Source organism: Impatiens glandulifera, chromosome 2, assembly GCF_907164915.1.
Source record: "Impatiens glandulifera chromosome 2, dImpGla2.1, whole genome shotgun sequence".
Lineage (NCBI taxonomy): Eukaryota > Viridiplantae > Streptophyta > Magnoliopsida > Ericales > Balsaminaceae > Impatiens > Impatiens glandulifera.
This window is the reverse complement of record NC_061863.1, coordinates 58,113,272-58,141,043: the sequence shown is the minus strand read 5'-3', so window position 1 is coordinate 58,141,043 and position 27,772 is coordinate 58,113,272. Positions and strand designations below refer to the sequence as shown.

At 32.2% G+C, this 27,772-nt stretch overlaps 4 protein-coding genes across 9 annotated transcripts; 2 read left to right on the top strand and 2 right to left on the bottom strand.

Annotated features, from left to right (window-relative positions):
* The first annotated feature begins 1,757 nt into the window (after window positions 1-1,757).
* Window positions 1,758-3,340, top strand: LOC124926522 (L-aminoadipate-semialdehyde dehydrogenase-phosphopantetheinyl transferase-like). 2 transcript variants are annotated; one of them, XM_047466765.1, is made up of 5 exons: window positions 1,758-1,917; window positions 2,012-2,144; window positions 2,275-2,531; window positions 2,610-2,781; window positions 2,872-3,340. In XM_047466765.1, the coding sequence occupies exons 1-5, from the start codon at window positions 1,796-1,798 to the stop codon at window positions 3,052-3,054; spliced, it is 867 nt and encodes a 288-aa protein (XP_047322721.1). In that variant the 5' UTR covers window positions 1,758-1,795; the 3' UTR covers window positions 3,055-3,340. The 2 variants fall into 2 exon arrangements, with proteins under 2 accessions (XP_047322721.1, XP_047322722.1); XM_047466766.1 differs by having other exon boundaries at window positions 2,858-2,927.
* Window positions 3,341-3,602: 262 nt separating this feature from the next.
* Window positions 3,603-13,725, bottom strand: LOC124924035. Of its 5 annotated transcripts, none has more exons than XM_047464071.1 (16): window positions 13,392-13,725; window positions 12,425-12,914; window positions 11,926-12,148; window positions 11,193-11,464; window positions 10,305-10,436; window positions 9,346-10,092; window positions 8,954-9,045; window positions 8,663-8,725; window positions 8,477-8,565; window positions 8,311-8,376; window positions 7,042-7,662; window positions 6,788-6,865; window positions 5,930-6,000; window positions 5,548-5,605; window positions 4,695-4,899; window positions 3,603-4,564 (listed from the first exon to the last, which is right to left on the bottom strand). In XM_047464071.1, exons 2-16 carry the CDS (start codon window positions 12,829-12,831, stop codon window positions 3,903-3,905), a joined length of 3,786 nt encoding a protein of 1,261 aa, XP_047320027.1. In that variant the 5' UTR covers window positions 12,832-12,914; window positions 13,392-13,725; the 3' UTR covers window positions 3,603-3,902. The 5 variants fall into 5 exon arrangements, with proteins under 5 accessions (XP_047320027.1, XP_047320028.1, XP_047320026.1 ...); XM_047464072.1 differs by having other exon boundaries at window positions 12,425-12,859; XM_047464070.1 differs by lacking the exon at window positions 13,392-13,725 and having other exon boundaries at window positions 12,425-12,962.
* Window positions 13,726-18,592: 4,867 nt separating this feature from the next.
* On the top strand, window positions 18,593-22,553 carry LOC124925671 (ACT domain-containing protein ACR12-like). Its single transcript, XM_047465743.1, has 10 exons — window positions 18,593-18,844; window positions 19,168-19,222; window positions 19,421-19,543; window positions 19,861-19,955; window positions 20,055-20,139; window positions 20,215-20,274; window positions 21,309-21,364; window positions 21,473-21,578; window positions 21,697-21,765; window positions 22,340-22,553. The coding sequence occupies exons 1-10, from the start codon at window positions 18,663-18,665 to the stop codon at window positions 22,400-22,402; spliced, it is 894 nt and encodes a 297-aa protein (XP_047321699.1). The 5' UTR covers window positions 18,593-18,662; the 3' UTR covers window positions 22,403-22,553.
* Window positions 22,554-24,360: 1,807 nt separating this feature from the next.
* On the bottom strand, window positions 24,361-25,710 carry LOC124925916. Its single transcript, XM_047466051.1, has 3 exons — window positions 25,375-25,710; window positions 24,817-25,308; window positions 24,361-24,745 (listed from the first exon to the last, which is right to left on the bottom strand). The coding sequence occupies exons 1-3, from the start codon at window positions 25,624-25,626 to the stop codon at window positions 24,458-24,460; spliced, it is 1,032 nt and encodes a 343-aa protein (XP_047322007.1). The 5' UTR covers window positions 25,627-25,710; the 3' UTR covers window positions 24,361-24,457.
* Between the last annotated feature and the right edge of the window lie 2,062 nt (window positions 25,711-27,772).

Here is a 27,772-nt window from a genome sequence, read left to right as displayed (position 1 = left end):
ATAAGAGAAGTGTGATTGAGGTAAATCTTTGAATTTTGAACGAAATGATTCAATGGTTTAGTTTCAAGTTATAGAGGGTTAAACAAATCTGGATAGTTACAAATAAATTGTGATTTGTGAACCAGAAGTTGTGATTTGAGGTAATGTAATGTTTTACAATATAAAAATTTACAAATAAATTGTAATAGAGTTTCAAGATAGTTAAATTGTTATTATTTGAAGTTAAAACATGTAGTAGAATATCTCATTTCAACATAAAAGGCACAAACACTAAAACTGATATAAGCAACAATTCTAACCTGACTCGATTTTACCTATTTCAAACCAAACTCGACTTGATTTTTTCATGGTTCAATCCGCAAAAAAACTTCGAAAATTCAGTATAAATCAAATTTCAAATATTTATAAAGTTCCCAACATAGGGTGACAATTATTGAGTAATGTCTGATTTACAAACCAATGTAATTACATATAAAGTTCCCAACATATTTGATTTACAAATAAATAAGAAACAATTTATAAAAGACAGTATAAAGACACATATCATCTGATCTTTGTTAATCATAAAAGAGATCGATCAGATCCAAAAATTAGGGTTCTTCGTCGTCATTATCCTGCACCAAGATGATTAACATGTCGATCTGGCTCTGCAATCTCACGTTCTCTTTTTCTACATGAGACCTTTTATTTCTCTCCTCCAACAGATGAACTTGCAGGTGTTCAACACATTTTGCATCTTCTTCCAATTGCTCATTTAACTTATCAATCTCTCTATCCCGAGTTTTCAACAGACAATGGAGAAATATGTGACAAACTATGTCATCAAATTAAAAATAGAAGCTAATCAATCTACTACAATCCTAAACTACAAAATCTGGCTTTTATGGGCCACACAGCTTGGATTGACACCAGATAGCTATATAGATCCAATTTGAGGAAGATTTCATAATCAAGAATAAACTAACATGTTTCAAGCCTTCAACACTCTAAAATCAGTTGTCAGTTACCCTAATTTCTTCAAAGAATGAATTGGGTATTTCAACAGGGCATTTCATCAACCCAATATATTTGAACTGTTAACACAAAAAAGAAATAACATATTCAGATGGTTGCTACTATCAATCGAGAGACACTGTAACAATGAAATGCAAATACTAACTATAAATGGTTTGGGGTGCGTCACTCAGGTGCGTTACGCACCTGCGTGACGCACCTGCGTGACGCACCCGGATTTCGCCGCCAGTGACATTTACCTAATCAATCCCTAATCCCTAGACCCTAACAAACAATGCGTTCAAAGAAAGAAATAAAGGAAGAAGTAAGCATACCAGTAGCAGAAAGATACATCTCCTTCGTTGGGATTCCGCCGTCTTCGTTGGGATTCCTTCGTCGGTGGTTGTCCTTTTTAGAGAGAAGGAGGAGAAAATGAAGTGAAGAAAGAGAAGAAGAAAGAAAGAAAGAAATGAAAAGAAAGAGAAAAACTGGAATTTTTTTTTATTATATAGTAAGGGCATTGTGGACTTTTCACAATGCCCTCGGGTGCGTCACGCAACTGGAGGGTGCGTGACGCAATAGGGGTATTTCGGCAAAAAATATTTTGGGGGTCACCAGCACTATAAAAAATATGGGCCCGCACCAAACATAATTTGACCTCTCTCTAGGGTCATTTCCTCAAATTCCCCAAATTTTAGGTACTCACATAATCTAAATAATTTACATGTTAGGCAATTTTTCATATTTACTTTGAAGGAAACTTGTTAAAATAATACCATTATCATATCGTAGATTATTGACGATGGTTTTGCAGGAGGGCGTGAAGAGATGGTTGGTGGACATATCGGAGTGGGAACCCTCTCCCCAAGACTTTTCCGCCGCTTTATCTTCTCTTCCTCAACTTGACCACCATTCCATCACCAGGTCAAGACATGATTTTGATTATCCCCTTTAGCTTCTAGAGTTATATATTGCATAGAATGTCAAATTGATAAACAGATAGACCGATTTAACCTAGATTTGTCAAATTGGAAGATCGGAAAAGGGCACTTGTGAGCAGGCTGCTTCAGTATTCCCTTGTGCATCAAGTGCTGGGAATACCATTTCAGGACATTCTCATTAAACGCACTTTTGAAGGCAAACCCTACTTGGTACGACTATGATTGAGCTCCATCCAATCCAATCATAATTTTATTTTAGTTAGAATGTTTAAACAAGATGGTTTTGGGTAATGTCTAATTTTTTTAAAGATTTACTAAATTTTTGTCAATTGTTTGACAGGAAGGTAGTGATTATAGTAAAACCCTAGACTTTCCCAATTTCAACTTCAATGTGTCTCATCACGGCGATTACGTGGCCATTGCATCAGAACCAATTTCCCTTATCGGTGTTGATATTGTCGCTCCTTCCACTCCAATTGGGAACAAGGAAACGGTACCAGAATTCATTAGTAGCTTCACTTCGTACTTCTCAACCCTAGAATGGTCCAACATAGTTAATGCAGCAAACCATGATCAAATGTTAACCAATTTCTACAGGTAATTTTAGTTCTCTATTATAATCTATTATGGACAGGAAGGACCGAAGAAAGAGGTTAAGATTTTTACACTTGATAGATACTGGTGTCTGAAAGAATCTTATGTGAAGGCAATTGGGAAAGGTGTGGGAGAAAGATTGGACAAGGTGGAGTTTCATCACATCGGTTGGAACAACATATATGTTAAGATCGATGGAACCATATTGAGTGACTGGAAATTTTGGCTTTCTCAACTGCAGAAGAATCACTTGGTTAGTTTGTACTAATCACTTGGCTTTCTCAACCTGCAGAAGTAATTTTCCATACAGTTTTAACCTTTGTTGTAAGGGTGGGGATTGTAGATAGCCATCGCAAGAGGTAATCCAAATGCAGCAACGGATAGCTACAAGAGAACATTCAAGAAGATGCAATTTGACCAAGAAGAGTGCAGATGTGGTCTACTTCTTCCCAATACAAGCTTTGAGCTACTGAAGGTGGAACAATTAATACTCCAGAATCCCAATGATGCTGGGAAGAAGATGTAGAAGACTGTAATAGACTATTCATGAGGATAGGCAAGCATTGGATGTTTGTAGAATGGGCTTCAAGGGCTGATATCATCGCAGAAGATGTTTGTAGTCAGTTTTTTTGTGTGCTTGGCTACTTACTTATCCATGTTGGATTTTTGAAAAAGTATCATCAATATATAAATATATAAATGTCAGTTGATATTACACAATCTGGAAGACAGAACTTGGTTTACTAATGAAATTCATATTTCATAAGCTTGAGTGAGCTATCATTTTCAAAACAATCAAATAGATTTAAAGAAAATTTGTATCAACCTGAAATTCATACAAACTTATTAACTTCACTTCAAGCTTTGCACAGCTTTGCAAAAATGCAAATTCAAACATTAGGCAGCAGAATTTCATATTTATAATAAGATTAATAAAACATGAATTCTAAACTACAATTTCATGGTCAAACTATGTTTACATTGTGTCTGACCCTCAAAAAGAAAAGTTCTTAAGATTTAGTATGCCTGCTATTCAGCATACATAAATCAGATAATTAAATGCATACACAAACATGGTAACAATAATAATAGGATAAAGCCCCTCCATTTCCCCTTAAGCAGCTAGCTGTGATTCATTGAGGAAATTCTTAAACAGTAAAATCAATAGTAAATAAATTTTTTTCTTTTATCTGTAGAACTGTATAAAAGAAGAAAAATACATTAAAGAAATTAAAATAATTACAAATAATGCCATTTGGCATTTTTCTGGTGAAATGAGAAGACTGGACAATTTCTCCTAAACAAGTAGAATAAAAAGCTTTTCTGAACCAAAAAAAAAAGTAACTAGCAAGAATTTACACATTCAGCAGGCGATCAAAACATATTCAAACCAGCAATATCATCCATAGGTATTTGAAGTCCCTCCATGGAAAAGTCTTGGTCTTCTTCTTGTAAGCCAGTATCATCAAAATTCAGCCATGAAGCCAAATCTTGCTGCCCACCACCACCCATATCTATCCCCCCTGCACCCAGCTCGTCTATTGTGTCCATTTCTGGGAGTGGAAAGTTTGCCAGATCCAACGGTTCTTCTTCTTCTTCAACAGCTTTTGTTGCTGCTGCTGATGATTTTTCAAGATTATTATTGCGGCCACCCTCTTTTTTCCGGTTGGTTTCTGTCGACTTATTATTAACAAATGCATTTCCAGCTGAGGACAGCTGCCTTGTTGTCTTCTGCTTGGGATTTGTTTTTGTTTTGACATCTCCATTACTACAGGTACTCAAATGGTCATTTTTCGACGTAGCAAATCCATTAGACGTTTCCTTCTCATTTCTTTTTCTCTTGGCTCCAAAAGCAGAAGCACCACCACCACCACTGACATCATCAAGCGGTATGTCCCTCTTCTTCCCTCTATGTTGATTTGGTACACCAATTGATAAGCCCTTGTCAGGTTTCTGAGATGTCCCAAATAAATCTGATGACACGCCATTGAGATTACCACTAGAACCGTGTTGTTCAGCATATCTGCGAGTAGAGACTACAAGAGGAACAAAGCACATACGTCAAGATAACAGAGCAGGAAGGTATGAGATAGAAATAGATCGTGAGTGGAATCAAACAAAACAATAAAATACAAAAGGAAAGGAAAACACTTCAAACTTGCATACCAAAAGTGTTGGCGGGTTCAGTCTCATCATATGGAGTAGTAGGTTCAGCAAAAAGAACATCCCGAAACGGTTTCTCATTTAAGCAGCTTACTCCTGAATCTTCAAATACTCTGCATCTAGCCAGAGTCCTTTCGACAAAAGCCAGAGCAACATGCTTAGACACCTTCGGGGTCCCAGATTTAGACGCATTGCTTCCTTCACTAGCCTGAATATATTTTACCATTTTGTCTAAATTTCAGTTCAACAAGAATAACAACAAGACATCCCCCTTTACACATTTTAAAAAAGAATAAATCCGTGAAGAAATAAGAAGAAACAAGGAATGCATCTGATAAAACGACTAAACCAGGGATCTTGTCCTTTGACATCTAAGAAGCAACTACCATGTGCAGCAACAGAACTATAAATGATTTATTCCCAGGTTCTCTCACAAGAAAATTATCTCATTATTAAGCACAACTCAAAGGGATAAATGTAAATTAATATCTAAAAGGCCTAGCTCATTAGGTGGATAACCTAAAGCTGTAAAAAGCCAACAAGATATACTGGGAGATTTTTGTTTATAAAAAAAATCACAACCTTCAGACCCCCGCCCTACTAGGACTTAGTTGACTGTTAATAAAAAAAAAATTCCCCGCATCAATAGAATTATTTGAAACAATAACAAATATCAAAATTGCATTTCAACTGCTTAGAAGGAGAAGAGCACCAGGCCTTAAAAACTAGCAAACTCTCAAAAACCCCTATGGATCCATTAACCAACGCATGTATTAGCAGTTCTCCTTAATCAAATCTCATTTATGTGTCAGTACTAAGTCAAGGAAATTTTAGCAGACAAAAAATAAATAATCACCTGGAGTTTTTTGTACCCCAACTCCACGAGTCTGTCCATTGCAACTTGCTCAAGTGCCCTGCAGATGAAAGCACTATATTATATCTCACAATGATTAGCAAATTTATTTTAAATTAATATTTTATTTAGAGGCAGAAAAAAATGTTGCATCTGCAGTGAGACATAATCTATTATATAGACAAACCTCACACAAAAAAGACCAAAATACCCTTAAGACTACCTATACAATTTTACCCCACATACACAGCACAAGATGCATCATGTGCCGCAAAGACAAAATTACCCACGTCAAGATTTTATAAGGAACCCAAGATAAAACCCCTGAACATAAAATCAATGTTCTATATCAATATATATAGAAAAGCTGCTGAGATATAGTTACCCCTTCTCCTCTTCTTTCCCTCGCAGAACTGCCCCATATAGTATGTCCAAGGATTCTTTTGTTGTGACAACCTGTGAAAACAGCTAAAGAAAATAAGAATAGAGAGAAACTAGACTGGTGCTTATGATAGAAATATCCAAGTAAAACAGCATTTTTCATCACTTTTGAAGTAACTTGCTAATGTCTTTTATGAACAACATTATTTGACGGAGCAGATTCATTTGTTTATTAGATTTTTTTACAAGACTCTCCTGTATCATACAAATACAAACATGATATGGGTAAAAATAAAATGGATCTTGGAATAGGAGAAAACCTGCCCCTGAACTTTTTGAGATAGAGGAATTTTTCCATAGAAATATTTAAAGGGTAAAATTACCCATGAACTTTCTTGATTGAGAACAAATTAGCTCTCATTTGAGAAAATTGACTGGTATTGTTTCCCTTTACAGGAAAAATTACTAGAGTTCATGGCAAAGTTGCCCTCTGAAAAGTTCAAGGGTAAGTTTGCTCTACTATAGAAAGTTTGGGGGAAATTAGCTATTTTGTCCAAGTCATACAATAGGATAAAAATTGAAAAGGACATCTATAGTTAAGATTTATCTTTTATCATAGACTTGGCAATTCAATTTCCTTATTACAGAATTCCCAGACTTGTTATGTTATTGATACCCCACAACCAGGCATTTTATCCATTCGTTGGAAAGAGCAGAAAAAAGTAGTGGAGTCAAATTCAGATAGAGTTAAACATCAGAGTTATGATTTATGAACAACATCAAAATTATACTAGTATAATTTAATCTATTTAATTTTCGGGGTAGGAAGACTGAAGCTTGTGAAAAAAAAATACAGCTTAACCTGTTGCCTATAACAGTCCTCGGTGAATTGAATAGTTTCTTCGACGATACTTGCATCATCATGGTCATCTAAATCAGGCTGTGGATAAAATCAGCAAGCCAAAAGTAAGACATAATAATTTGTAAATATCTGAAGAAAACTGAATAGTTGTAGGGGAAGGGGTAATGAATAATACTGTTGATACTAGAGGAGGAGGAGATTAAAATATCAAATTGCAAAAATAATTTTTTGAAATACCAACATCCAGAACCTACCACTGTTTCTGGATATATTCCAACATTATGCAGTTCCAGCAAAATCTTGTCTTCTATGCACAACTGCTCGTATTCATTATCAGAGTAAGAATGTCCAAACCCATTTGAATGAGCAAAAGGGGACCCGCCAAGAGAATTTTTGCAAAACCCAGTTAAACCCCCAACTTCACGTGAAAACCCAATTTTCTCCTGCGACTTGTCCACACTGCATGGAAGATTCTGGCCCACTGAACCATTAACACCATCATAGGAAAAATACATGCTTGCTGCAGATTGTTTCTCCATTTCAGTACCAAAATGCAACTGATATCTTCCTTCTTTTCCATCTGTCCTACTAGGTTCATTACAGGATAGACTATGTGCAGCATACTGGGAAAAAGCATTTCTTTCTGTACCACCTTCTTCAATTTCTTCAATTTCATCTTCTGCAATGAGAGCTGATAAAACCCTTTGATACAATGGAGTGTGTTTGTTTGATCCCTTTTCCGAGCCTGATCTTTCAGGAGGAGTTTTAAATTTAAGCCAGTCAACTGAGCCAATAGAGTTGACTTCCTCCTTTTGTTTAACTCCATCAGTTTCCACTGCTCCAGAAACAAAGGCAGCAGGCACATATGTATCATCCTGCAAAAAAGAAGGATGATGATAATGGCTTTTGCCAGTACATGAAGAAAATCTGTGGCATGTCCAGATCCACATAACTATCCATACCATTATGTCACGTAGCTTAGATAATTATACTTGTATCATGCTACCAACTAGTTAACCCGAAAAAGTGAAACATGCATAAGACGACCCATTACATTCGACATCATCAGAGAAACATCTAAAAAGATAAAATTAGAGATGCTTTTCTATGTTGGACCAACTATAGTACCATGGTCCTTGTATACCTACCCTTTACGCCAGAACAAAAGATACTATTTACTACTTGGTGTTTCATGGTTCTTTATGTAAAAAATAAAAGCTTCAAATTTAGTTTAGCAGTATTTTAGAGTAAATATGCTTAGGAAGTCCAGAAAATGGCAATTAGTAGAACCCATTTATAATTAGTTTGAAATAAATTTCTTGTGCATCATTTCTAGGAATTCATATGAAAAGAATACAGAATTGAATGCAAGCCTAATTTCACTATACACTAACATCATATGCCAAAAGAATGAATAGAAAATAAATTTGTAATCAGAAATAATTATCATAAAATGTACATCTAATAAGAAAATATATGTGCACTGTTAAGCACATTGCAGCAAATAAGAGTGAGCGACTCACCAAATAATTACTGTCATGGCCAGTCATTTGAGGCAGACTTTTATTAAGTTTTTCTTCAACTTGTAACTGGTATAAAAAACATGTAAGTTTAGAAAGGAACGGATAAAGATAAGAATACAAAAATAACATTACACAGTTTTTTCAGGTAATCAACTTTCTATAGCACCTGTTGAGCCAAGTAAGAACTGTCCTGTGAGCTAACTGGAGCAAAACCTATTTCCATATACTTCCAGAATGCATTGGAACCAACAAGATCTACACAGTATTGACTAATTCAGAATAGAATTGTTTCAAACATAATGTGTACTAAACAAATAAGGAAGTCATGATATAGTGGGATGGATCCACATACAACTGGGGTTACTAGCAAAACTAGCAGATGTTAAGAGTTCTTCATGATCATCATCTGATTCCCCTGCAGTGTTTTTGGACAAGCATAATTACTTAGTTTATAAACTAGGAATGAAAACTCATAACATAAAAATAAAGAAGTCGTGATATAATGGGATCTCAAGCAGGAGTATAATATCTATCTGAAACAGACTGTATGAGGCTGAAAATCACAAAACAAAACCAAATTCTAAAGAAAGAGCAGACTTTATACTGAACATCAACATGAAATAACTCTTTCAGAAAAAACTACCAGTGATATCTGGAGAATCGCCATTTGGAATATGTCCTTTACGGTAAAGGCCTTTACGATCCACTGGTTTTTTTGGAGGGCGTCCAGTCTTACTGCACAAAACATATACAGGAGGTTAAACCAACTCATGATGATACATCTGAGATGAGTTTCAATTCAAATAGAATATCTCATCATGGATGTGGCACAAGGACCAAATTGAGAGTTATGAGGTGCAGTGTTATTTCAAACATCCTATCATTTGCCAATGTTCAATAGCTTATATGCAAGATATAGAAGAAATAAGAATGGAGACTTATAGCTCAGTGGTAGAACGCAGAAACTCATTTCACACGACCACCGTTTACAAAAGAAGAAATAAGAGGGGAAAAAACAAATGTTATATTCAGCACCTTCCATTCTTATCAGAATTTGGCCGTGCACTTCTAAGGGGATTAGCTGTGGCAGCATTCTCCATCTTATCTCTCATTGGTGAAGTGCTAGAATTGGAAAACGGAGAGCCCCTCCCATTCCTCCCTTGCCTCGGTACGCAATCACCAATGTCTTCTATTGGTGATTTATTTTTCTTTGCCAACATTGTGAGAGTCCCAAAACTTGGGAAAGTAGTTCCTGCTTTTTCCTTTATGCCACTGATACAAGTACCTTTTTCTTTCATTCTGTTTCCCCCCGCACCAGATTCTTCACCCTCAGAAAATCTAGCAGGAGAAGAAGCATTTTCTACTTTCATCTTGAGATGATGTTTACCATTAGCCCCATCTCTGAAGCCTCGACTGGAATTAATTCTAGCTTCAAAATTTGAAGGTGAATAACCATCAGCTGATACTTGTGTGTCATCAGGGTTTGAAACAGGGGATACTACATTAGTCCGTCGAGTGCGAGAAATCTTCTGTGGTCTCTGTCCGCCCCACTGAGTCATGGATGAGGTTGATCCTGAGGGAATAGAACGTTTTTTGTTGTTACTCCCACTTGACGTGTGGATCTTGTTTAGATTTGCGGATTGCTTGCAGATCTCAGGTGCTCCAGACCTAATTATATTTGTTGATATACTTACAGCTGCTGAAGGGCCACCTCGTGGAGCCCTTGAAGCCTTTGTTTTCGTTACTGGGATAGTATTGCCAATGCGGTTCTCCTCACGTATACTGTCATATAGCCAAATTGGAAGATCATCAAAAAGGAAATTATATTTCTTTGGTTCATCAGAACTAATACTCCTTCAATTCCAAATAAATGGATAGCCTTAATGAAAATACTCTTGCAGACCAGTCCATTTATTTTGGAAGGAGGGAATAGAAGCCAGGTAAAAGCAAGCATGAACCACAATTGTATAGCTTAATTCAACATAGATACATACATGTTTCCTTTTACTATTAGTTTATCTGTGTCCTGTTCATGCTTGGGCATAGCAGCAGAGGTATTCAAGATTACAGGTGAAGAAATGATACCCTTCTTAGGACTGCCACTGTTACCATTAAAAAAACCAGATCTGTAAAGACAAAATCCATTATCACAGTGAGAAAGCCCCTATATAAAAATCAATAAACAATCATGCCCATAAATAGCAAGGGTTGTTAAGTTCACGAGTTCAATTGGCATAGACAATGTTTTTATTATTAGAAGTTGCCTACAAGATCACTTTATTGATACAAACTCTAACATTTCGAAGAACAAAAGGCCACAGAGTACAAACATTATGAAGACACATAATGAGCCAGTTCGGGAGCTAGTATTTTGTCACAATATGTGCCACAAATACAATTACAATATCAATGGAAAATTGCTAAAGGTAAAATTGCAATTTAGGCTTGGATTATAAGTTATATAGACCTCGCTTTATATCAAACCACACAGATAAACATAAAACCACATAACAGTTACTATAGGCATTTCAAGGCCCAAACCATGTTGGCAAACATTGTTCCAAGAAATACTCATATCCTACCTTGGAAAAAGTTATCAAATTTCAATTTCAATTCAACAGATCTTATTAATATTTTAACTGGGTTGGAATGTGAAAAAAAAAGAGAAATTGTTTTAAGAAGCATTTAAAACATTAAAGAAGAATTATGAATTTAGTTGTTTCTTTTATCATTCTGAGACTCAGTTAATTTCATTGTAACCTGTCCTAATAAGATGACAATACAAAATTGCTCTCATGTCATCAAAAGAATAAGGGAGAAAAATAAACTTTAGATATGCAGTAGAGACAAAAAAGAAAGAAAAAATGTACAAGAATTTGTACCTTAAGGAGCCATTTCCTTGTGAACCACCTCCTTCATTGCAAAAACTTTTATGCATAGATCGTTTCGGATCTCCATTGATATCCAATGATCTCGTTAAAACCTTGCTTACTGAACGTTTTCTTCTCATTTTTTGGTGCCAACCTTCTCCTCCAGCAGGTAGTGGCCTAATCTTTTCTTCTGTATCAGGTTGGGAAACACTATCCTTAAGCAAGTCCAGGTTTTTTGTCGCAGCCATTGGCTGTCTTGATATGCCATTACTACGGGCTTCTGTCTGGAATGAAGGAAATTACATTTATGATGGATTAAAATGTTTACATGGTGACTGCCAAGAAAGAAAGAAAATTTAACAGGAAATAATTAATTCCCTAGAATGGAATGATTCTAAATTCACTATCTAAATCCCTCGTGGTAAACCAAAGGTCAAGTAAAAGACCATTGTGCTCTCAAATTATACGCATTGAAGTCATATCCAGCTCACAATAAAAAGGAAAAAAATATCGTCAAGCATTAATGACTTGATTTTCAATCTCCCTTTTGTTGTGAACTTCTGGTATTCATACTTCACCAGCCACACTTATTTGAATATTATCTCATTTATTACGAATGTGCCTCAGTTCCGAAAGAACAATTCAAACAACTGGCAGCAAGAACATCTTACTTTGATAGGTTCACACTTGAGAAGTATTGGTAACAAAAAAAAGTAAGTTAACATTATTTAAGGAGATAAGAAACCTGGGTTTCCGCCATTGACGTGCGAACTCGCTTATTAAGAACACCATTCTTAGCCCGGTCGTCTACTAGAGAGTTTCGATTAATCTGAGCACCAATCTTCAAGTTTGATCCAATTGATCGTTCGTTTGTAGACAGCTCAGTCCTTTGCTGCTTCCTAGTGTTAGGAGCTTCAGAGATCTTATCCAACTTATGCAAGTTCTCGTTAAGCCTTTTTACTCTAACCCTATCAAGAAATATAAAATAAGACTGTAAGTATGTAGTGGTGAGTCATCCACTTGCATGATCTACATACTGCTTTAGTTATCACACAACAATATACTGTTCCAAGCCATCCTTAGCCGTGTATCACAAAAAACTAACCATCTATTAGAAATATTTAACCATGAATAATAGTAACTGTCATGAAGTATAAAGAAGAAAGATGTGACAAAAACTATATATTTTCCAATGTGACTTGCATATCCTAGTAGCATTTCCAGTATCAAGTCTATATACACACCTAGCTTTGCTGTTAATCTCAGAAAAAGTTACTTTGCTCTGCTTCAGAGCCTCCACAGCTGCAGAACGTATAGGCCTAGAATGAGCAGGTACAAGGGAACTCTCTTCAGAGGCAAGTCCAGCAAGATTCAGAACCCTCGTTAATTCACCTGAACATGAGTTCTTTTTAAGGTCTTCCATTGGCATCGGTTCGAGCATCAGACCTTGAAGTGAAGTGGACGAGCCACCTATATGTTGCCTACTTGACCGAAATGTATTGTTTCCAGATGGGAATGATCGACTCTCACCACCTTCTCGAAAGCTTCCAGGCCTATCCAAAGTAGGGCCAGAATGGTTCCCTTTATAGCTACCAGTGAACCCAGGCTCTACAGTACTCGAGTCCAGGTCAAATTTTCCATTCCCCGCCATAAATAAAATTGCACAGTCGAATTATCCCCTGAGAAAAAAAACGGTTATACTACCCTTGTTTCAATCATCGGAAAAGAAACAACCTGCAATTGCCCCCAACAAACAAATAAGGTAACATTGTTAAGTATTATACTTATCTAAAATATTGTTTATCATCGGATTAAACAAAAAAGTGTTAACAGAATCTTAAGGTCACAATTATGCAAACTTTACTATCATGCTTCATCTATTCTAAGTGCAGTACAGAGGGCTAAACTTTGATGCGAAATACAGTGTCAAAAAGTTGAAGAAAAAATGCAGCTTGTTCCCCCCCCAACAAAATTAACGGTCTTCTTCGTCTCACACGTATGAACTCAAGTAAAAGTTGTGATCTAGAATCCCCGTGTCTGGTTTTAAGATATATAGAAGCATGAAAGCGATCAAGTATATTCTATGAGTTCTGAAACCCTAGGTCACCCGGATCAGAATAATCTAGGGTTTATCAGTGAAATTGGATATAGATGAGCTGAATAAAGGAATTGAGTCGACAATGAGATGTTGAAAAGGAATCGTAACATTACCAGAAGGCAATTGCCAGGAAGGGATCGGCACGGAATTACCGGTAAAGATTTGAGGCTTCGTACGAGTAAAAACGATGGCGGGCTGATTCTTTTTTTTCTGTTTATAGTAATTTCTTGATGTCGTGGAGATTCTTCTTCTTCTGCTTCGTGTGAGAGAGAAAGAGAGAGAGGGAGAGAGATCGGCGTATGATTGGGGAGGGTCCCCCTAACACTAACACTTGGGGGGATTAGGCATACAATACTACTACAATTGGCGATGACGGGTGAGTCCAAATTCAATAGAATTTAGAGCCCCCCAATTGAAACAAAACCCTTTTCTCTCTCTTTTCTTCTCTCTCTGGGTATTGGTTCATTGAACTAATAATGGTCCTTCTTATTATATATATCCAAAGGACACGGCCCCTCTTTTAGACTACATTCACTGACATCATCATCTCACGTACTCTCTCGTATGACAATATACCCTAAAAAAATCTTTTTCAAATAATCCACCCTAATTCACTCTAGGCTCGTTTATTGGTATTTTTCCAAATATGTGGATTAAATTTTCTAAAAATTGGATTTTATTTATTTTTTTATTTTTTGGGTTAAAAGTTTAAAAAATATTTTTTTTAAAGATAAATTAATTTTATATAATTAAATAAAGAGTAATTTTGATGGTTAAATATATAAAATGAGTAGTTAGATAGTTGATTTAAAGAAGATTTTTTTAATTTATTATTTTATTTATTTGATTTTATATATTAAATTAACCCATTTGAGAACAATTTAGTCTTATTGTAATTGGTCTGAAAATATAAGTATCTATATTTTTTCACCAAGACGAGCATTTCAGGTCATTCTTTGTCGACTTTGAGTAATCTCGTAGTTCTATAGGGCAGAGATGATGGGTTTGGTCTATGATGGATGAAAGATTTGTATTATGAGATAAAATTATGAAAAAAATAGAAAAACCACTACAATCAAATGAGTCTCTTTGACTTGTTTTTTTTTTTAAGTTTTTTAAAATGTAATAATAGGAGATGATTTTAAGAAGGTTTGAGAATTTTTTATAATATATTAATATATAATAATAAAATAAAAATAATAATTTAAAATATAGGTATTTTAGTATTTTTATTAATAAATTTAGTAATATAATGAATAAAAGGGGAATGATATGATATTTTTATATTCAGATATGTAAATAATCATCCATTCAAATATTTAATATTTTTTTTCAAAATTATATATTTTAGTAACTTTTAAATCTATTAAGTAAAATATCAAACAAAGCTGATCAAATAAAACAATGATTGGATTTTGAAGATTAGCACTTTTTGTTAATTATAATTTCATTGAAAAAAATATATAATTAAAAGTAAAAGTCATTTTTTTTGTTTGGTATAATTTATTTTATCACGACTAATGTAATATTTTATCCTCGATATAGATAATTATGTTTTTAATAATTTGAATAATTGATAACATACAACTTAGAAATGACTATTTATAAGTAAAAAATCACATCATTTTAATCCTTACTATTTTTTTTAGTAGAAAATCATGCCATTATCAATTTTTCGGTCAAAAATCATGCAGGTACTATTTTGTTTTTATAAAATAAAAACATGGCAAAATCAATTTTTTTGTTTGAAATGATATGTCAAAATTATGATAAGAATTTCTCAATTCAAAACCATCCTTGACCAAAGATAGTTCAAAACCCTTGTATGCATTTGTTACCTCTTATAATAACTTATAAAATAAATAAAATTAGTTTTTTGTGTTAATTTATAAAATAATTAATTTACAATTATAAAAAATCGAGAAAAAAAAAATGTACTATATTATTCTTGTTAAGTTTAATTCGGCTTATACTAAACTTGAAAAAATATAAAAAAAAAAAATTGTATTAAAACGTAAAATATGTTTAACTATAAATTTTGCATTAATTTATTACGCAAAATTATGGTAACAAATTATTACGCAAACGCTAAACGCAAATACGCCATATAAATTATGATAGGGGCAACGACTTGCATAGGGAGCAAAACAACGAATTCGACGTAGCATGCCACGGCAGATGGAAAAAAATAAAATAAAATAAAAAGACGTTTCCCGTTCATCGGAAAAGAGTCTCCCTCTACTACTAGTTGCGTCTCCTCACATTTTTTCTTCTTCTTTTTCGGTTGGTTTCTCTTCCATTGTTCGCGTTTTCTTATTCTCTTTCGGTTGCTCTCTACTAGTCGTGTTTACTCCGTTGTGCAACCAAAATGGTAAGAATAGGGGTTTCTTCAGTTTCCTGTAAGTTTTTCCAAGGTTTTAAAATACGCGGTCGGACCGTCGGTCCAACCGGTCCGACCGCGAAACGGTTGAGAAGGCGGTTCAATTTTATACTTCAATAAGTTACCTTTCGAACTGGTCAAAATCCGGTCCGACCAGACGGTTCGACCGGAAATCCGAACCGAAAATTACCGGTTGAAAAGGTTTATCCAAAATCATTTCATATCCTGCCTCTTTCTCTCTCTTTCTTTCACTCTCTCCCTCTTTTTACTCTACTACTCTACTTTTCAAGGATAGAGACATAGATGAGAGAGGATGTTCAAATGTAGTTATTTTTTTATTACTTATTAAATTAGATTTATAAAAATAAAGATATATATTTTATTTTATTTTAATATAATTATAAATTTTTAAATTGATATCTCTTTTTATTTATACGATGGAGGACTTTTTCATCATAATATTTAATAAGAAAATGTATTAAATTTGAAAAACGTCTTAATATTAAAATATTTGATTAACTTTGCACATGTCTAATTGAATATATATATATATATATATATACCAATATATTTAAATTATTTTAAAAAAAATTTAAAATCCGGTCCAACTAGTAGTTCAACTGGTTGGACCGGTCGGACCGAAGTTCGTCCAAAAAACCGGGTTGATGACCGGAACGGTTTTCAAAACCTTGAGTTTTTCAAGCTTCAAGCTTTACATTTTATTTTATTTTTATTTTTTAAAATTTTACATTTATCTCTAATTTAATTATCAGGAATCACATAAAGAAATCGTTTCTGAATCGATAAATAAATCGGCATATAAAACTAAGAGATAACACATTTCAATATGTTTACTGAATCGATAAAAATATCGTTCCGTTTATAATATTGTAGTTAGTTTTCATGTAAAACACAAACTATATTTTTGTAGTATTATATATGAAGGTGATTAGCTTTATCAATTAAAATATAAACACCTTCATAGAAAACCCCTCATCTAAAACACATTAATAGATAACAAAAGGTGTTTCATATAAAACAACTTCATTGAAAGCTCAAATATAAACAACAAATATAAAATACTTTCATAGATAACAAAAGTTGTTCAAATCACTTAGAATGATTGGTTCATGTTCATGTTCAAATACAAATACTAATCTTTTTGCTAGAAAATCGAGGTGTATAAAACAAATACGACTTATAATGCATGAAAACTTAAATATTTTCAACAAACTTTCATATAAAACGATTTATGACTTCATATAAGATATAAAACAATGTATTACTTCACATAAAACATAGTTTAGACTTGTAATGAGATTTACTGAATTATTTTAAAAATGAAAGATTATAAAAAAATTGTTCTAAGTCAAATAGAATGTAAATTACGTCAATGATATTTTCATACTCATGTTTAATATCTTATTGGAAGGCCGAGGACGTAAAACATTTTTTTTTGTCTCTCATGCTTTAACCTCACTTTTAGCACATTCAATGAAGTATTTTTTCCTTCCCATCTTTTCCATTTTTTCCTTCTAGTTTGCAATGGTCAAAACCACTAGTTTAGGCATATGTATTATAATATTCACTGGTAGTTGGACATCAGCAGCATTTAGAATTGGGATATCGATATGTGGATGGTTGATTTACATCATGTAACAAATAAGAGAAAGTTAAAAAAAAAATGTAAAAGTTTTACATGAATGTCTAAACTATGCTAATTTATGTGAGAGTATAAATCGTTTTATATGAGAATACATATATTTTTATCGAAGGTATAAATCGTTTTATATGAGATTTTGCTAAAAATATTTCAGTTTTAATGCAATAAAGTTCATATTTGATTTATATAATTCAGTTTTCAATCATTTAAACATTAAACCAATCATTTTATATGATTTGAACAACTTTTGTTATAATATTTTATTTTTAAATCACTTCAATAAATCACATTACATATATAAACTATGATTTATATAAAGTATAACGGTTTTATATGACATTTTTCTAAAAATATTTCAATTTCAAACAATAAAATTCGAGTTTTATATGTATTTACTGTTTATATTTTAGTTTCCAACTACAATATTAAAATAATTTACACATTCATTCACTTAATATAAAATGATTTAGACATTCATTCAATTAAAAACTAATATTAACACGAAAGACATCTACAACATTAAAAACTTGTGGTTAACCCTATTATTACACTAAATGTCTTTTATATATCACACATCTCAAATCCGATTCAACTATCATCAATATAAAGAACTCAATATTCTTACACAAGGTTTTAGAAATAGAAAAAATGGCAGAACAGGAAGAGTGAAAAAAATGAAAAATCATTGATTTCATACATGTTATCCTCCTTGTTCTGATTTAAATACTCTAAAACAAGCAAACTACAATATTAAGAACAAACTAGTTTCAAAATAGAATTTCAAACTTAAGAACGACATATATTTTTCCGACGACAACAAAAGAGCTTTGTTTATTGAGATGATAGTTGAATCGGGGCTTGAGTTTTATTTCCGATGACAACGAGCAACATTTTGGTTTGAAAGAAGAAGAGTCGCGTTAAAAGAAAAAATACATCAGAAAGAGATAAAGAAATAAGTTCGAAAAAACTATGACAGTTTTTGTGAAGATCTTTTGGATAGAAAACTTTCGGAAATAGAAAAAAAAAACTTTTCGAAAAGAAAAACCCTTTTATTTATTTATTTATTTATAATTTTTTTTCTCATTAGTTACCTTAATCATGTTCCTTGTCTGAAATATCTAATAATAAAATATGTTTCCCATAAATTTTGAATAATTAAGTTGAAGTGATAAACGTCATATATGTCCCTACAAATGACGATCTGGCCCCATCTGATGTGGAAATTTAGCTGTTCTTCTAAATATTTTATCTAATCAGAAACATCTTTCTCTTTCAAAGACCTTTGAGAAGCAAAAAGCAAATCAGTAGTATTTCAACAGTATAATCCGGGCAACAACAACTATGGCGATGGCAGCTGCTTTTACTTCATCATCTGCTTTGTCCCTCCACCTCCGCCGATCCAGGTTCCCAGAACTTTCTTTTGATTCCATCCCCGGATTAACCCTTTTCCAAGATGTCAAAATTTTTGGTCAGCCCCTTCGTCATGGCTCTTCCGAGCTCGTCATAACTTCCTCAACAAAAAAGTAAGTGAAAGGTTGATGTGGGTATCAACCTTCTGTACATTGCTATTGTGTCTATTGGAGCTTCATAAATTATTTTCACTTTTCACTCCCCATGTGATTGATTGATGACAACGATAGAATTGAGGTAAATTTTACTAAATTCCATGTCTAGCCTGGACTACTCCAAGTGCATTTAATTAAAAGACTTTAATTTTACTTGATGTTCCCAACTTCTACAAATTATGTATTTCCCCTGTATTGTTGTCCATGGTGACTGATCTTGTAGTCTCTTTATTGGGTTTGATTTTTGTTACTAAATGAATGTTTGTATTTTTACTATTTAGGAACATCATAAAGGCTTCCGTTGATGGTTTTGATTCTGTGGGTTCAATTTCAATGGTGAGCGGAAATGATTCCTTGTAGATTTGTTAAAAATGTAAAGTATATGGTTCTTTTGAAATCGTAGAAGGTATTGAATTTTGTGGTGTTTCTCTGGATCCTGAATATCTTATACACTCCTTTACTGCTATGAGTATGATTAAAGTAAGTATCCTTTTTTAATTCCATGATCAAGTTTATTTTATTCTTTCATTCCAGAAGTATGGGCTGGATGGTGAAGATGTGCCTATGCCAGTTGTTATGATAGATCAAGATTCAGATGCAGATGCAACAATTGTGCAAGTCAGCTTTGGGGATCGCCTGGGTGCCCTTCTTGACACGGTGAAATATTATGTTGATTTTCAGCACTAAACAAATGTATAGAGGTCTAGACCTAAATGGTTGATTATCATTCCCATGACTGGTATTGATATAAGTTCGTTGAGTTCATCCAAAATATTGAAATACTTGTTGTTTGGAATAAAAATAACTTTGAGAATAAAAAATGTTTGGAAAAATTGGATCCACATACAAAAACATATATAAAAAGTGTTTTGAAATAGGGCTATTGTGTTTTTTGCTGGAACTTTCTCATTTGCTTTCACACTTGTGTAACCAATAGATGCAAAAGAAGTCATAATGTTTGTTTTCTGGAGCAGATGAAGGCACTGAAAGATTTGGGTTTGGATGTGATAAAAGGAACTGTCACAACTGAGGGATCTGAGAAACAAACAAAATTTTTCATCACAAGATTGTAAGTTATGCTCCTATGTTTTTTTACTTAAAATTAAGTATCATGATTTTTTATCCCAAGTACTGCTTCCCAGTGATCGTACTATGGTTAATGTGTTAGATCGACTGGGCGCAAAGTTGAAGATCCTGATCTCCTGGAGAGAATTCGTCTAACTATTATTAACAACCTGTTGAAATATCACCCGGTTTGTATGCCATACAAATGCGTTCTGATGTTGTTTGTAACTTTCCTTGGGCTGATTGTCTTTTAATTTCAATAGGAGTCCAGTGAGCAGCTTGCAATGGGTGAAGTTTTTGGGGTTAAAGCACCAGAGAAGAAGGTGATATTAATAAGAATGATAATATTCTGTTACGTTATCCATTGCTTCCTGAAATAATACACCAGAAAATGTTTCTGTCTGTGAATTTGTTCTTCCAACTTTTCTCCTCCTTTTTATTGAAATGTTAAAGTTTGTATTATAGATGCTAATGCGACTTCTATCTATACTAAGTCTTGAAATGACCTCAACGTTCTCAACCATCTAGCCACGTTGAATATGGTCTTGCTCTATGTGGCAAAGTTGCAATTTGGTCAAACTTTTATGCGAAATTTAAACGAGTGCTAAATAAATGTGGATCCAGATGCAATCACATTTGTAACTTAGTGAGACACATTAAAAACTTTACCTGTGGTTTCTCATAGGATCCGGATTTAGATCCAGAAATAAAAATTGTTTCTATATAGGAATGTTAGAATTTTTTGCGTATTCGATCCCTTTAATGAAGTCTTAGTTTTTCTAAATAAGAGAAGAACAACCATGTTTACTACATGGTATGGAGACATCTATATAGATCAAGCATGATTTTGTGATAGATATGACATGGATTTAGTGTTTTATCCCCTCTGGATTATGAACAGGTCATAAATTTCCATTCTTCGAAAGTCAATTAGTGCATGTTTCTTTTATTGGATTCTTTATTATTACTGATCAGAGTTTCTAATTTCAGTGTCTTGCACAACCAGACGTGTACCTTACCCATAGATTTTTGCTTTTTCTATGAAATTGTTCAGGTTTTGAGCTTAATCCTATGATATTTCTTAGCTTAGACTCCTTAAAATGATATACTTTGTTGCAACCTTTTGAAATGCTACCAAATACTTTGTCTTCATGGTTCTAGCTTTCCTAATATGCCAGAAACAGCATAAGCAAACCAACCCAACTGTCTAGTCTGTCTTCAATGCAGTAAATTATCTTTTCTATGTTGAATTGAAACACTTCACAGAGAATCGGGGTATTTGGATTTGGATTTTGAAACTGTTTTTCACTTGGCTTATATTCTAAGTCAACAAATTTTGCTTTTATACTGATGACAGCTTGATGTCGATATTGCGACGCATATACAAGTCAAGGAAGACGGGCCCAAGAGAAGGTGTGTGATACCAAAACCTTGATTGATGACTCAATCCTTTGGTTATAGTTATGTAACCATTTGTAAAATTCCTTCTAATCTATACAAGGACTTATGTTTTCAATGCAGTTTACTTTGTATAGAGACAGCTGATCGACCTGGGTTACTGTTGGAGATGATCAAAATTATGTCTGATATTAATGTCAATGTGGAATCAGCAGAGATTGATACTGAAGTATGTAGTCTTTCCCTACTCTTCTTTGTGTTATGAGTAAATTTGTATCTCTTCCCTTATCCTTGAAAAAAAAAGAACATGTGTTCAACCTAACCTTAAGTTGTCTCTTTGTATGTAGGGTCTGGTAGCTAAGGATAAGTTTCATGTCAGCTACAGAGGTGCAGCTTTAAACAATTCACTCTCTCAGGTAGCAGTTTTATATTGATCAGTGTCTATAGTTAGAGTTTAAACTAAACATTGTTAGTGTGTGCATTCATAAAACTAAAAATTAAGTGATGAATGTTAGAAAACTGACTTTTTAAGTGTCAAATAAGTTAAGTATCTGAAAAATAGATGTTGAATAAACCAAATTATGCAAGCTGATTAGAAAAAATGTGGAATTAGGTGCCGCGAAAGTACTCAAACCCTATTTACCATTATAGCGACGTAATTTGATTCATTATGTGGGTTAAATTTGTAATTTGGATACTCATGTTAGATAACCTAGATAAGTTATTCATAGTTTTTGCTTAATTTGAGTTGAATGTTTATCCTTATGTGATTATAAATAACATTTATCAAATACAGTTGAAATAAACACTTAATAATTTAGATTAAGTGATAAGCTTAACACATGATCTTATGATAGTTATTATTATTATCATCTTTGGGAGGTGAAGATGTTTACTCTAGAGTTGACTGATTTTACTCTTAAGAGAGATTCAGATTCCGTTTTGACTTTAGTTTTCATGTAATAACTTGTTGCTTCATTGAATTGGTAGGTGCTGATAAATTGCCTCCGGTTCTACCTCAGGAGGCCAGAGACAGACGATGAAAGTTATTAACGCTACCAATGTGTACAATTTGTTGTTGAAAAGAACTCCATTTTCAGTCTCGAGTTTCTACTGTGCTAGGATTTATGAACTATTATCACTCTTTGATACTCCAACTGCATTGACATTTCTTCTCTGGATATATAGTCTGATGTTTGGTTATCAGTTCATCATCAACTTGTAGAAAAAATAACATCAAGATCTCATCACAACATGAATATGTACTACATAGGAGGCTTAGCCATGGAAGTTCATAAGTTGAAGCAGTAGCATTTAATTGACACTTGTTTGGTTTTGGGTTCTTGTTGATCATAAGTTATTTTGAACTAAAACAGGATATTTTGATCATATCAAACTTAAAACCAAGCAAGGAATATTTAAGATAATTTTTATTTTATTTTAATGATTTAATTTACTAGGGTTTAATTTTAATTTTATGTACACATTTTAATTAAAAATAAAATTATTTAAATATAATTAGATTTATAAAATTAATCATAATTTGTGACAATTTTTTTGTTTGATTTTATAATTGTTGTAAAAAGAAGGAAAGTAAAACAATTTTTAGGTACTTTAAAACAGAATAGGAAAGGGAAAAAAGGTATTCAAATTTTAATTGTGTCCAAAGTCTCAATTTGTCTGGATGGTATGTTTTTCTATGGTAAGCTAAGTAAACTTTTTTTTTTCTCTTTTTTTTAGAAAAATTAAGTATAAATAATATTGACTCAATTGCTATTTGTGAATCAAACTTGGATCATTTTATCATTTGGCTCCAACTTTGGACCGTATCATATAAGGTGGAACTATCAAAATTTTAGTAATTTAAAATTTTTGAATTTGAAGTTTTTTCAAATGGACAACAAGTGTTATTTTATTTTAACACATCATTTTCGTTTTTCTAATTAATTTGTAACTAAAATGAGACATTTTAGACGTAAATTTTTAAATTAAGTATTATTTTCGAGAATTAGACATTCTATCATGTTATAATTGGTTTGAGTGATTACAAAAATGTGTAATCTAAAAAAAGATTTAAAAAATTTTAAATAGAGATATATTTTATATTTATTTTTCAAATAACTTCATAACGATATAACATTGTGTAATGTCTATCAGTTTAGACGTTTTTGTGTTTTAGATTGAGTATTTTTTCGAGATATAAGCAATACGGTTTGAATGTCTTAAAAAATGTGTAATGTGTAAAAAATATATTGAAAAATAAAAAAAATAATAATTTATTTTTGTACAAAATGGTGTAAATTAATTTAAAAAATGAATAAAGTAGGAACACATACATTTATTCGAAAAAGTTTAAAAGACTAATTAGGATAGTTGAAGCCCTTCCGACACAATTCAAATTTCGAACTCAAATTTCGAACCCAATAGATAAAAACAACGCAAATTCAAGTCTTAATAATTAGGTCAAATAATAATAAATGTTTGTATTAAATGTATTATTTTAAAAACAAAATAAATGTACTCTACATCTACTTCAAGAAAAGAGATAATGATGGGTAACCAAAAAAATTGATGACACATGTAGTTAAGGGGATGGTGTGTATTGAATATTTATAGTTATCTGTCACTAAAGACTAATTGTAATTACACAACTTTCATTTTTCTAAATTCACAAAAATAATCTATTTGCTAAAAAAAAGTTATCATCTATTATATAAAAGGAATCTAATATTTTATATCAGATATAAAATCATTTTTATTTTAATAATTAAAAAAAAAAATAACTGTGATTACCACAAAATATTAGTTTGTAATTTTTGAATGATATTGATATTCTCAAAAACCTTAAAAATTAAAATTATTAACATAAATTTGTCATATTTATAATCATGTTTATTGTGACTTCATACATAAAAGGTTGAAAATGGAGCATTATAGAAGTGGGTAAATTAATGGAAATAAAACTTGTTTTCCTTGCCTTCCACCAGTAATCTCTCAATTGCATTTGTGGGTTATAAGTTATAACAATCAATTAATAAGATTATAATTATTTTAAAATATATTAATATAGTTCTCGAAACAAATACAAATACAAAACCATAATTATAATTATTTCTTTATGAGAAGTGCATTGAAAATGGCTTCTCTCATTCCAGTTGCAAATGGGAGCAGATGCCCTGCACCTCGTACCTCATGGTACTGAATCCACGGCAGTTTTTCCGCAATCTTTCTCTGTAATTTGGTCGGAACTAATCCATCTTCGTCTCCTTGCCATAAATGCACCGATCCATCATCAAAACTATTCTCCAATTCCATCGGGTCAAATTCCCATTTCCCAAATCCAACCATCATATCGCGAAAGATAGATTCTTGCCGTCCTTGTTGAGTTGGGGTTACCTGATAGATCATAATTAATAAAGAAATTTCATGTGGGTTTAGTTTTTAAGGTTTTAGGGTTTAGGGTTTACCATGTCTCGAGGAGTTTGGCCGGAGCTAGCAGCCATGATCCCAGCAATGATTTGAATGTCTTGGGTTGTGTAATTGCCTTTTCCTGATGCAACACTGGAAGAAGGGAACCATTTCTGAGTGTTCCACCAATAAGTGAACCAATTAGGAAAGTAATGGGCAACGCGTAATGCCCATTGATCTTGTGGGTATTGTTCATAATAAGCTTCTTTTGCTAACTGGTTAGGGAAACCAGGCCACCAGTAATTAACAACCGGAGCAATTAACGCTGCTCCTGCTAATCTGTGTGGAATGTACTTAAGACAGCCCCAAGCAGCTTGACCACCCATGGAAAACCCAACAAGGTAGAATTTAGGTCCAAGTTTCAAATGATCAGCCAATTCTTGTACATCAAGAGCCAAACTCTTCATTGTTCTTCTTGGATGTGGATCACTTTCACCATAACCAGGCCTGTCAAAACTAACCAAAAACACTCCTAACTCCTCTGCTATTTCCTGCAATCAAATTCAAGATTATTAATCAAATTCCCATTTCAGATAGATTTTGATCACATTGCTCACCGGTGTAAGTATGTTGGGGTCGAGTCGACAAGAGCCGAAAGGATGAAGGAAGACGATGTTATGGGTGGCATTGATTTTGGGGACGCCATGTTCTTGATAAGCAAGATGTCTTCCATCTCTGAGCTTGAGTCTGGTTGCTGTGATGGGTGGACCTCCATTAGAACCACAGATTTTGGGAGGAGGAGGGCTTGCTATTTGATATGCCCATCCAAACACCACAATCAAAAGAACCCCAACAATCTCTCTATACATCTTCTTCTTCTATTGATTTCTCAACACACAATTACTTCAGTTTGATATCTCTGTTTTAAAGGATAGGTTTCTGGAGAGAGAAATAAACAAATAGACAGAGACAAATGAATGACTTAAAAGAGCCTTATTTCATATCAGAATAAAGTAAAATTAATTTATTATGAAAGGTATAACTGAATCAAATCAAATAAAATTAGGTAGAAAGTAAATAAAAAGTGAAACTTTTTATATATAATTATTTAACAAATATTTATTTTTAAGATTTTTCAAAATAAAAAGCTTGAGTGATGATTTTTTTTGGTTGTGGTATTTAAATATTCAATTCAAAAATATAATTATTTTAAATTATTATTTTTTATTTTATTATATATTAATTTTTTTTTTTTAAATATCACCTTCTCAAAATTATTACTCTTTAAATAAACACAATTTTTTTTTTAAAAACTGATAAACATAAATAAAATTGATATTAAGTTATATATTACACAATACCCCACCAAGGTAACTCAGTCACAAGAGTCATTTTAATAAACAAAGATGTCACAAGTTCAATTCCATCTAAAAGCGTTTTGACGTAAGCGCGGGACTATGAATCTGAGGTCGTTTCTTTTAATTTAAATAATAATAAATTACACTTATAAATAAAATCAAACATATTTTAAAATTTAATAAATAAACTTAATAATCTTAACATAAATAAAAATAATAAATATAAACACTTCAAAATAACAAACAAATTCAAAACTATTCAAATAAACTTTATAAAAAAATCTGATAATTTTAACGTCAATATATCCTGTTTGACCCACTTTTTCATTCAAATGTTTCAACTTCTTTCTAATAAATAGAGCTTGTTTGAATTAAAATAAATAATCTGGATTATAAATTTAAGAAGGTGTTAAATTATACAGTAAATTATTAAAATAGTATTTTATATTTAAAATTTAAAGTTACATAAAATTAAACAAGTCTTTTATTTATGAAGTAAGTTATTTAATTATTAAAATTAAAATTAAATAAAAAATAAGATGTGATCATAAAATTCGGTACGTGGCTTTATGTCAAACCGGAGACATACATGTCTCATTCAATTTAAAAAATAATATTTATATAAAATTTTAATTTGGAATCTAAATAAAATAATAATAATAATAATACTTTAAATTAAAGTGGGAGCATCATTATGAAGATTACAATGAGTTTACTAAATATATATATAAAAAATAAAAATAAATTGAATTGATATGCACAAAAGTAGAATGTAGAACTTGTTTAAAAGGTAATATAAAGAGAAAGAAAAAATTTGTGAAATTGTTAGGAAATACCAAAAAGAAATTAAAAAAAAAATGGATTAACTTGGCAAAAATTAATTTTATACCAAAATTAAAGTGAAGATTGACATACATATTTGTGTTGGAAGATAATATTTGCTTGACCTAATACAAAATTTGTCTCATTTAGGCTTAATTTGGTGTGTTACATGACATGCTATATTCTAGAAGGCCTTAATATATTAATTTATAAAATGCTGTTAAATAATGCATTATAAATAAGTCTATTCTTCTATTTGATAAAATGAAATTTAGGTCAACAATTTGACCTGCATTTCAAGAAGTTGGCAACCAAAGCACCAACCATTGAAATTGATAGTTAGCTTCACTCTTTAGACTTTATTTTAGGATAAATCAACATCATTAAATTTATTGATTTTGATTTCATTTTTAAAGATTGCCTTTTTTTGTATTAAATTATATTTTAACTCATAAATAATATATGAATTCTCTCTTAGGGGTTAGGACTTATTCAATCTAAGTTATATAAACAAAAATCTTGATTAATGTTCATTTTGAAAAAAAAGCTTTATTTTACAGACTTAAAGAATTTTAATATATAATAATAAAATATATTTTAATATTTTAATTAATAAATTAAATAATATAATTAATGTACTAAGAGAATGAAATAATTTTAATTAAATTATAAATTTTTAATCTCAACCCAACACGATTAATTTGGAACAGCTAAAAAGTTACAAATTTATCTTTTATTATTTAATTTTGTATTACTGCTGAAGAAACAAATTTATTACTCAATTAATGTGCCTTCTTTGTTTACTGTTCATGGCTTCATAGTTCATATAAGATGA

What these genes read in the sequence shown, in the direction of transcription:
- LOC124924035 (XM_047464071.1), bottom strand. Translation starts at nt 12,831, where the DNA reads ATGGCGGGGAATGGAAAATTTGACCTGGACTCGAGTACTGTAGAGCCT. An exon ending in AATTCTGATAAGAATGGAAG is followed by an intron (nt 9,046 to 9,345) that starts GTGCTGAATATA and finishes TGTTTTGTGCAG; the next exon opens with TAAGACTGGACGCCCTCCAA. An exon ending in AGGACTGTTATAGGCAACAG is followed by an intron (nt 6,001 to 6,787) that starts GTTAAGCTGTAT and finishes CTGTTTTCACAG; the next exon opens with GTTGTCACAACAAAAGAATC.
- LOC124925916 (XM_047466051.1), bottom strand. Translation starts at nt 25,626, where the DNA reads ATGTATAGAGAGATTGTTGGGGTTCTTTTGATTGTGGTGTTTGGATGG. An exon ending in ACCCCAACATACTTACACCG is followed by an intron (nt 25,309 to 25,374) that starts GTGAGCAATGTG and finishes ATTTGATTGCAG; the next exon opens with GAAATAGCAGAGGAGTTAGG. An exon ending in GCCAAACTCCTCGAGACATG is followed by an intron (nt 24,746 to 24,816) that starts GTAAACCCTAAA and finishes ATGATCTATCAG; the next exon opens with GTAACCCCAACTCAACAAGG.
- LOC124925671 (XM_047465743.1), top strand. Translation starts at nt 18,663, where the DNA reads ATGGCGATGGCAGCTGCTTTTACTTCATCATCTGCTTTGTCCCTCCAC. An exon ending in ACCTGTTGAAATATCACCCG is followed by an intron (nt 20,140 to 20,214) that starts GTTTGTATGCCA and finishes TAATTTCAATAG; the next exon opens with GAGTCCAGTGAGCAGCTTGC. An exon ending in CAGCAGAGATTGATACTGAA is followed by an intron (nt 21,579 to 21,696) that starts GTATGTAGTCTT and finishes CTTTGTATGTAG; the next exon opens with GGTCTGGTAGCTAAGGATAA.
- LOC124926522 (XM_047466765.1), top strand. Translation starts at nt 1,796, where the DNA reads ATGGTTTTGCAGGAGGGCGTGAAGAGATGGTTGGTGGACATATCGGAG. An exon ending in GACCACCATTCCATCACCAG is followed by an intron (nt 1,918 to 2,011) that starts GTCAAGACATGA and finishes GATTTAACCTAG; the next exon opens with ATTTGTCAAATTGGAAGATC. An exon ending in TTGAAGGCAAACCCTACTTG is followed by an intron (nt 2,145 to 2,274) that starts GTACGACTATGA and finishes ATTGTTTGACAG; the next exon opens with GAAGGTAGTGATTATAGTAA.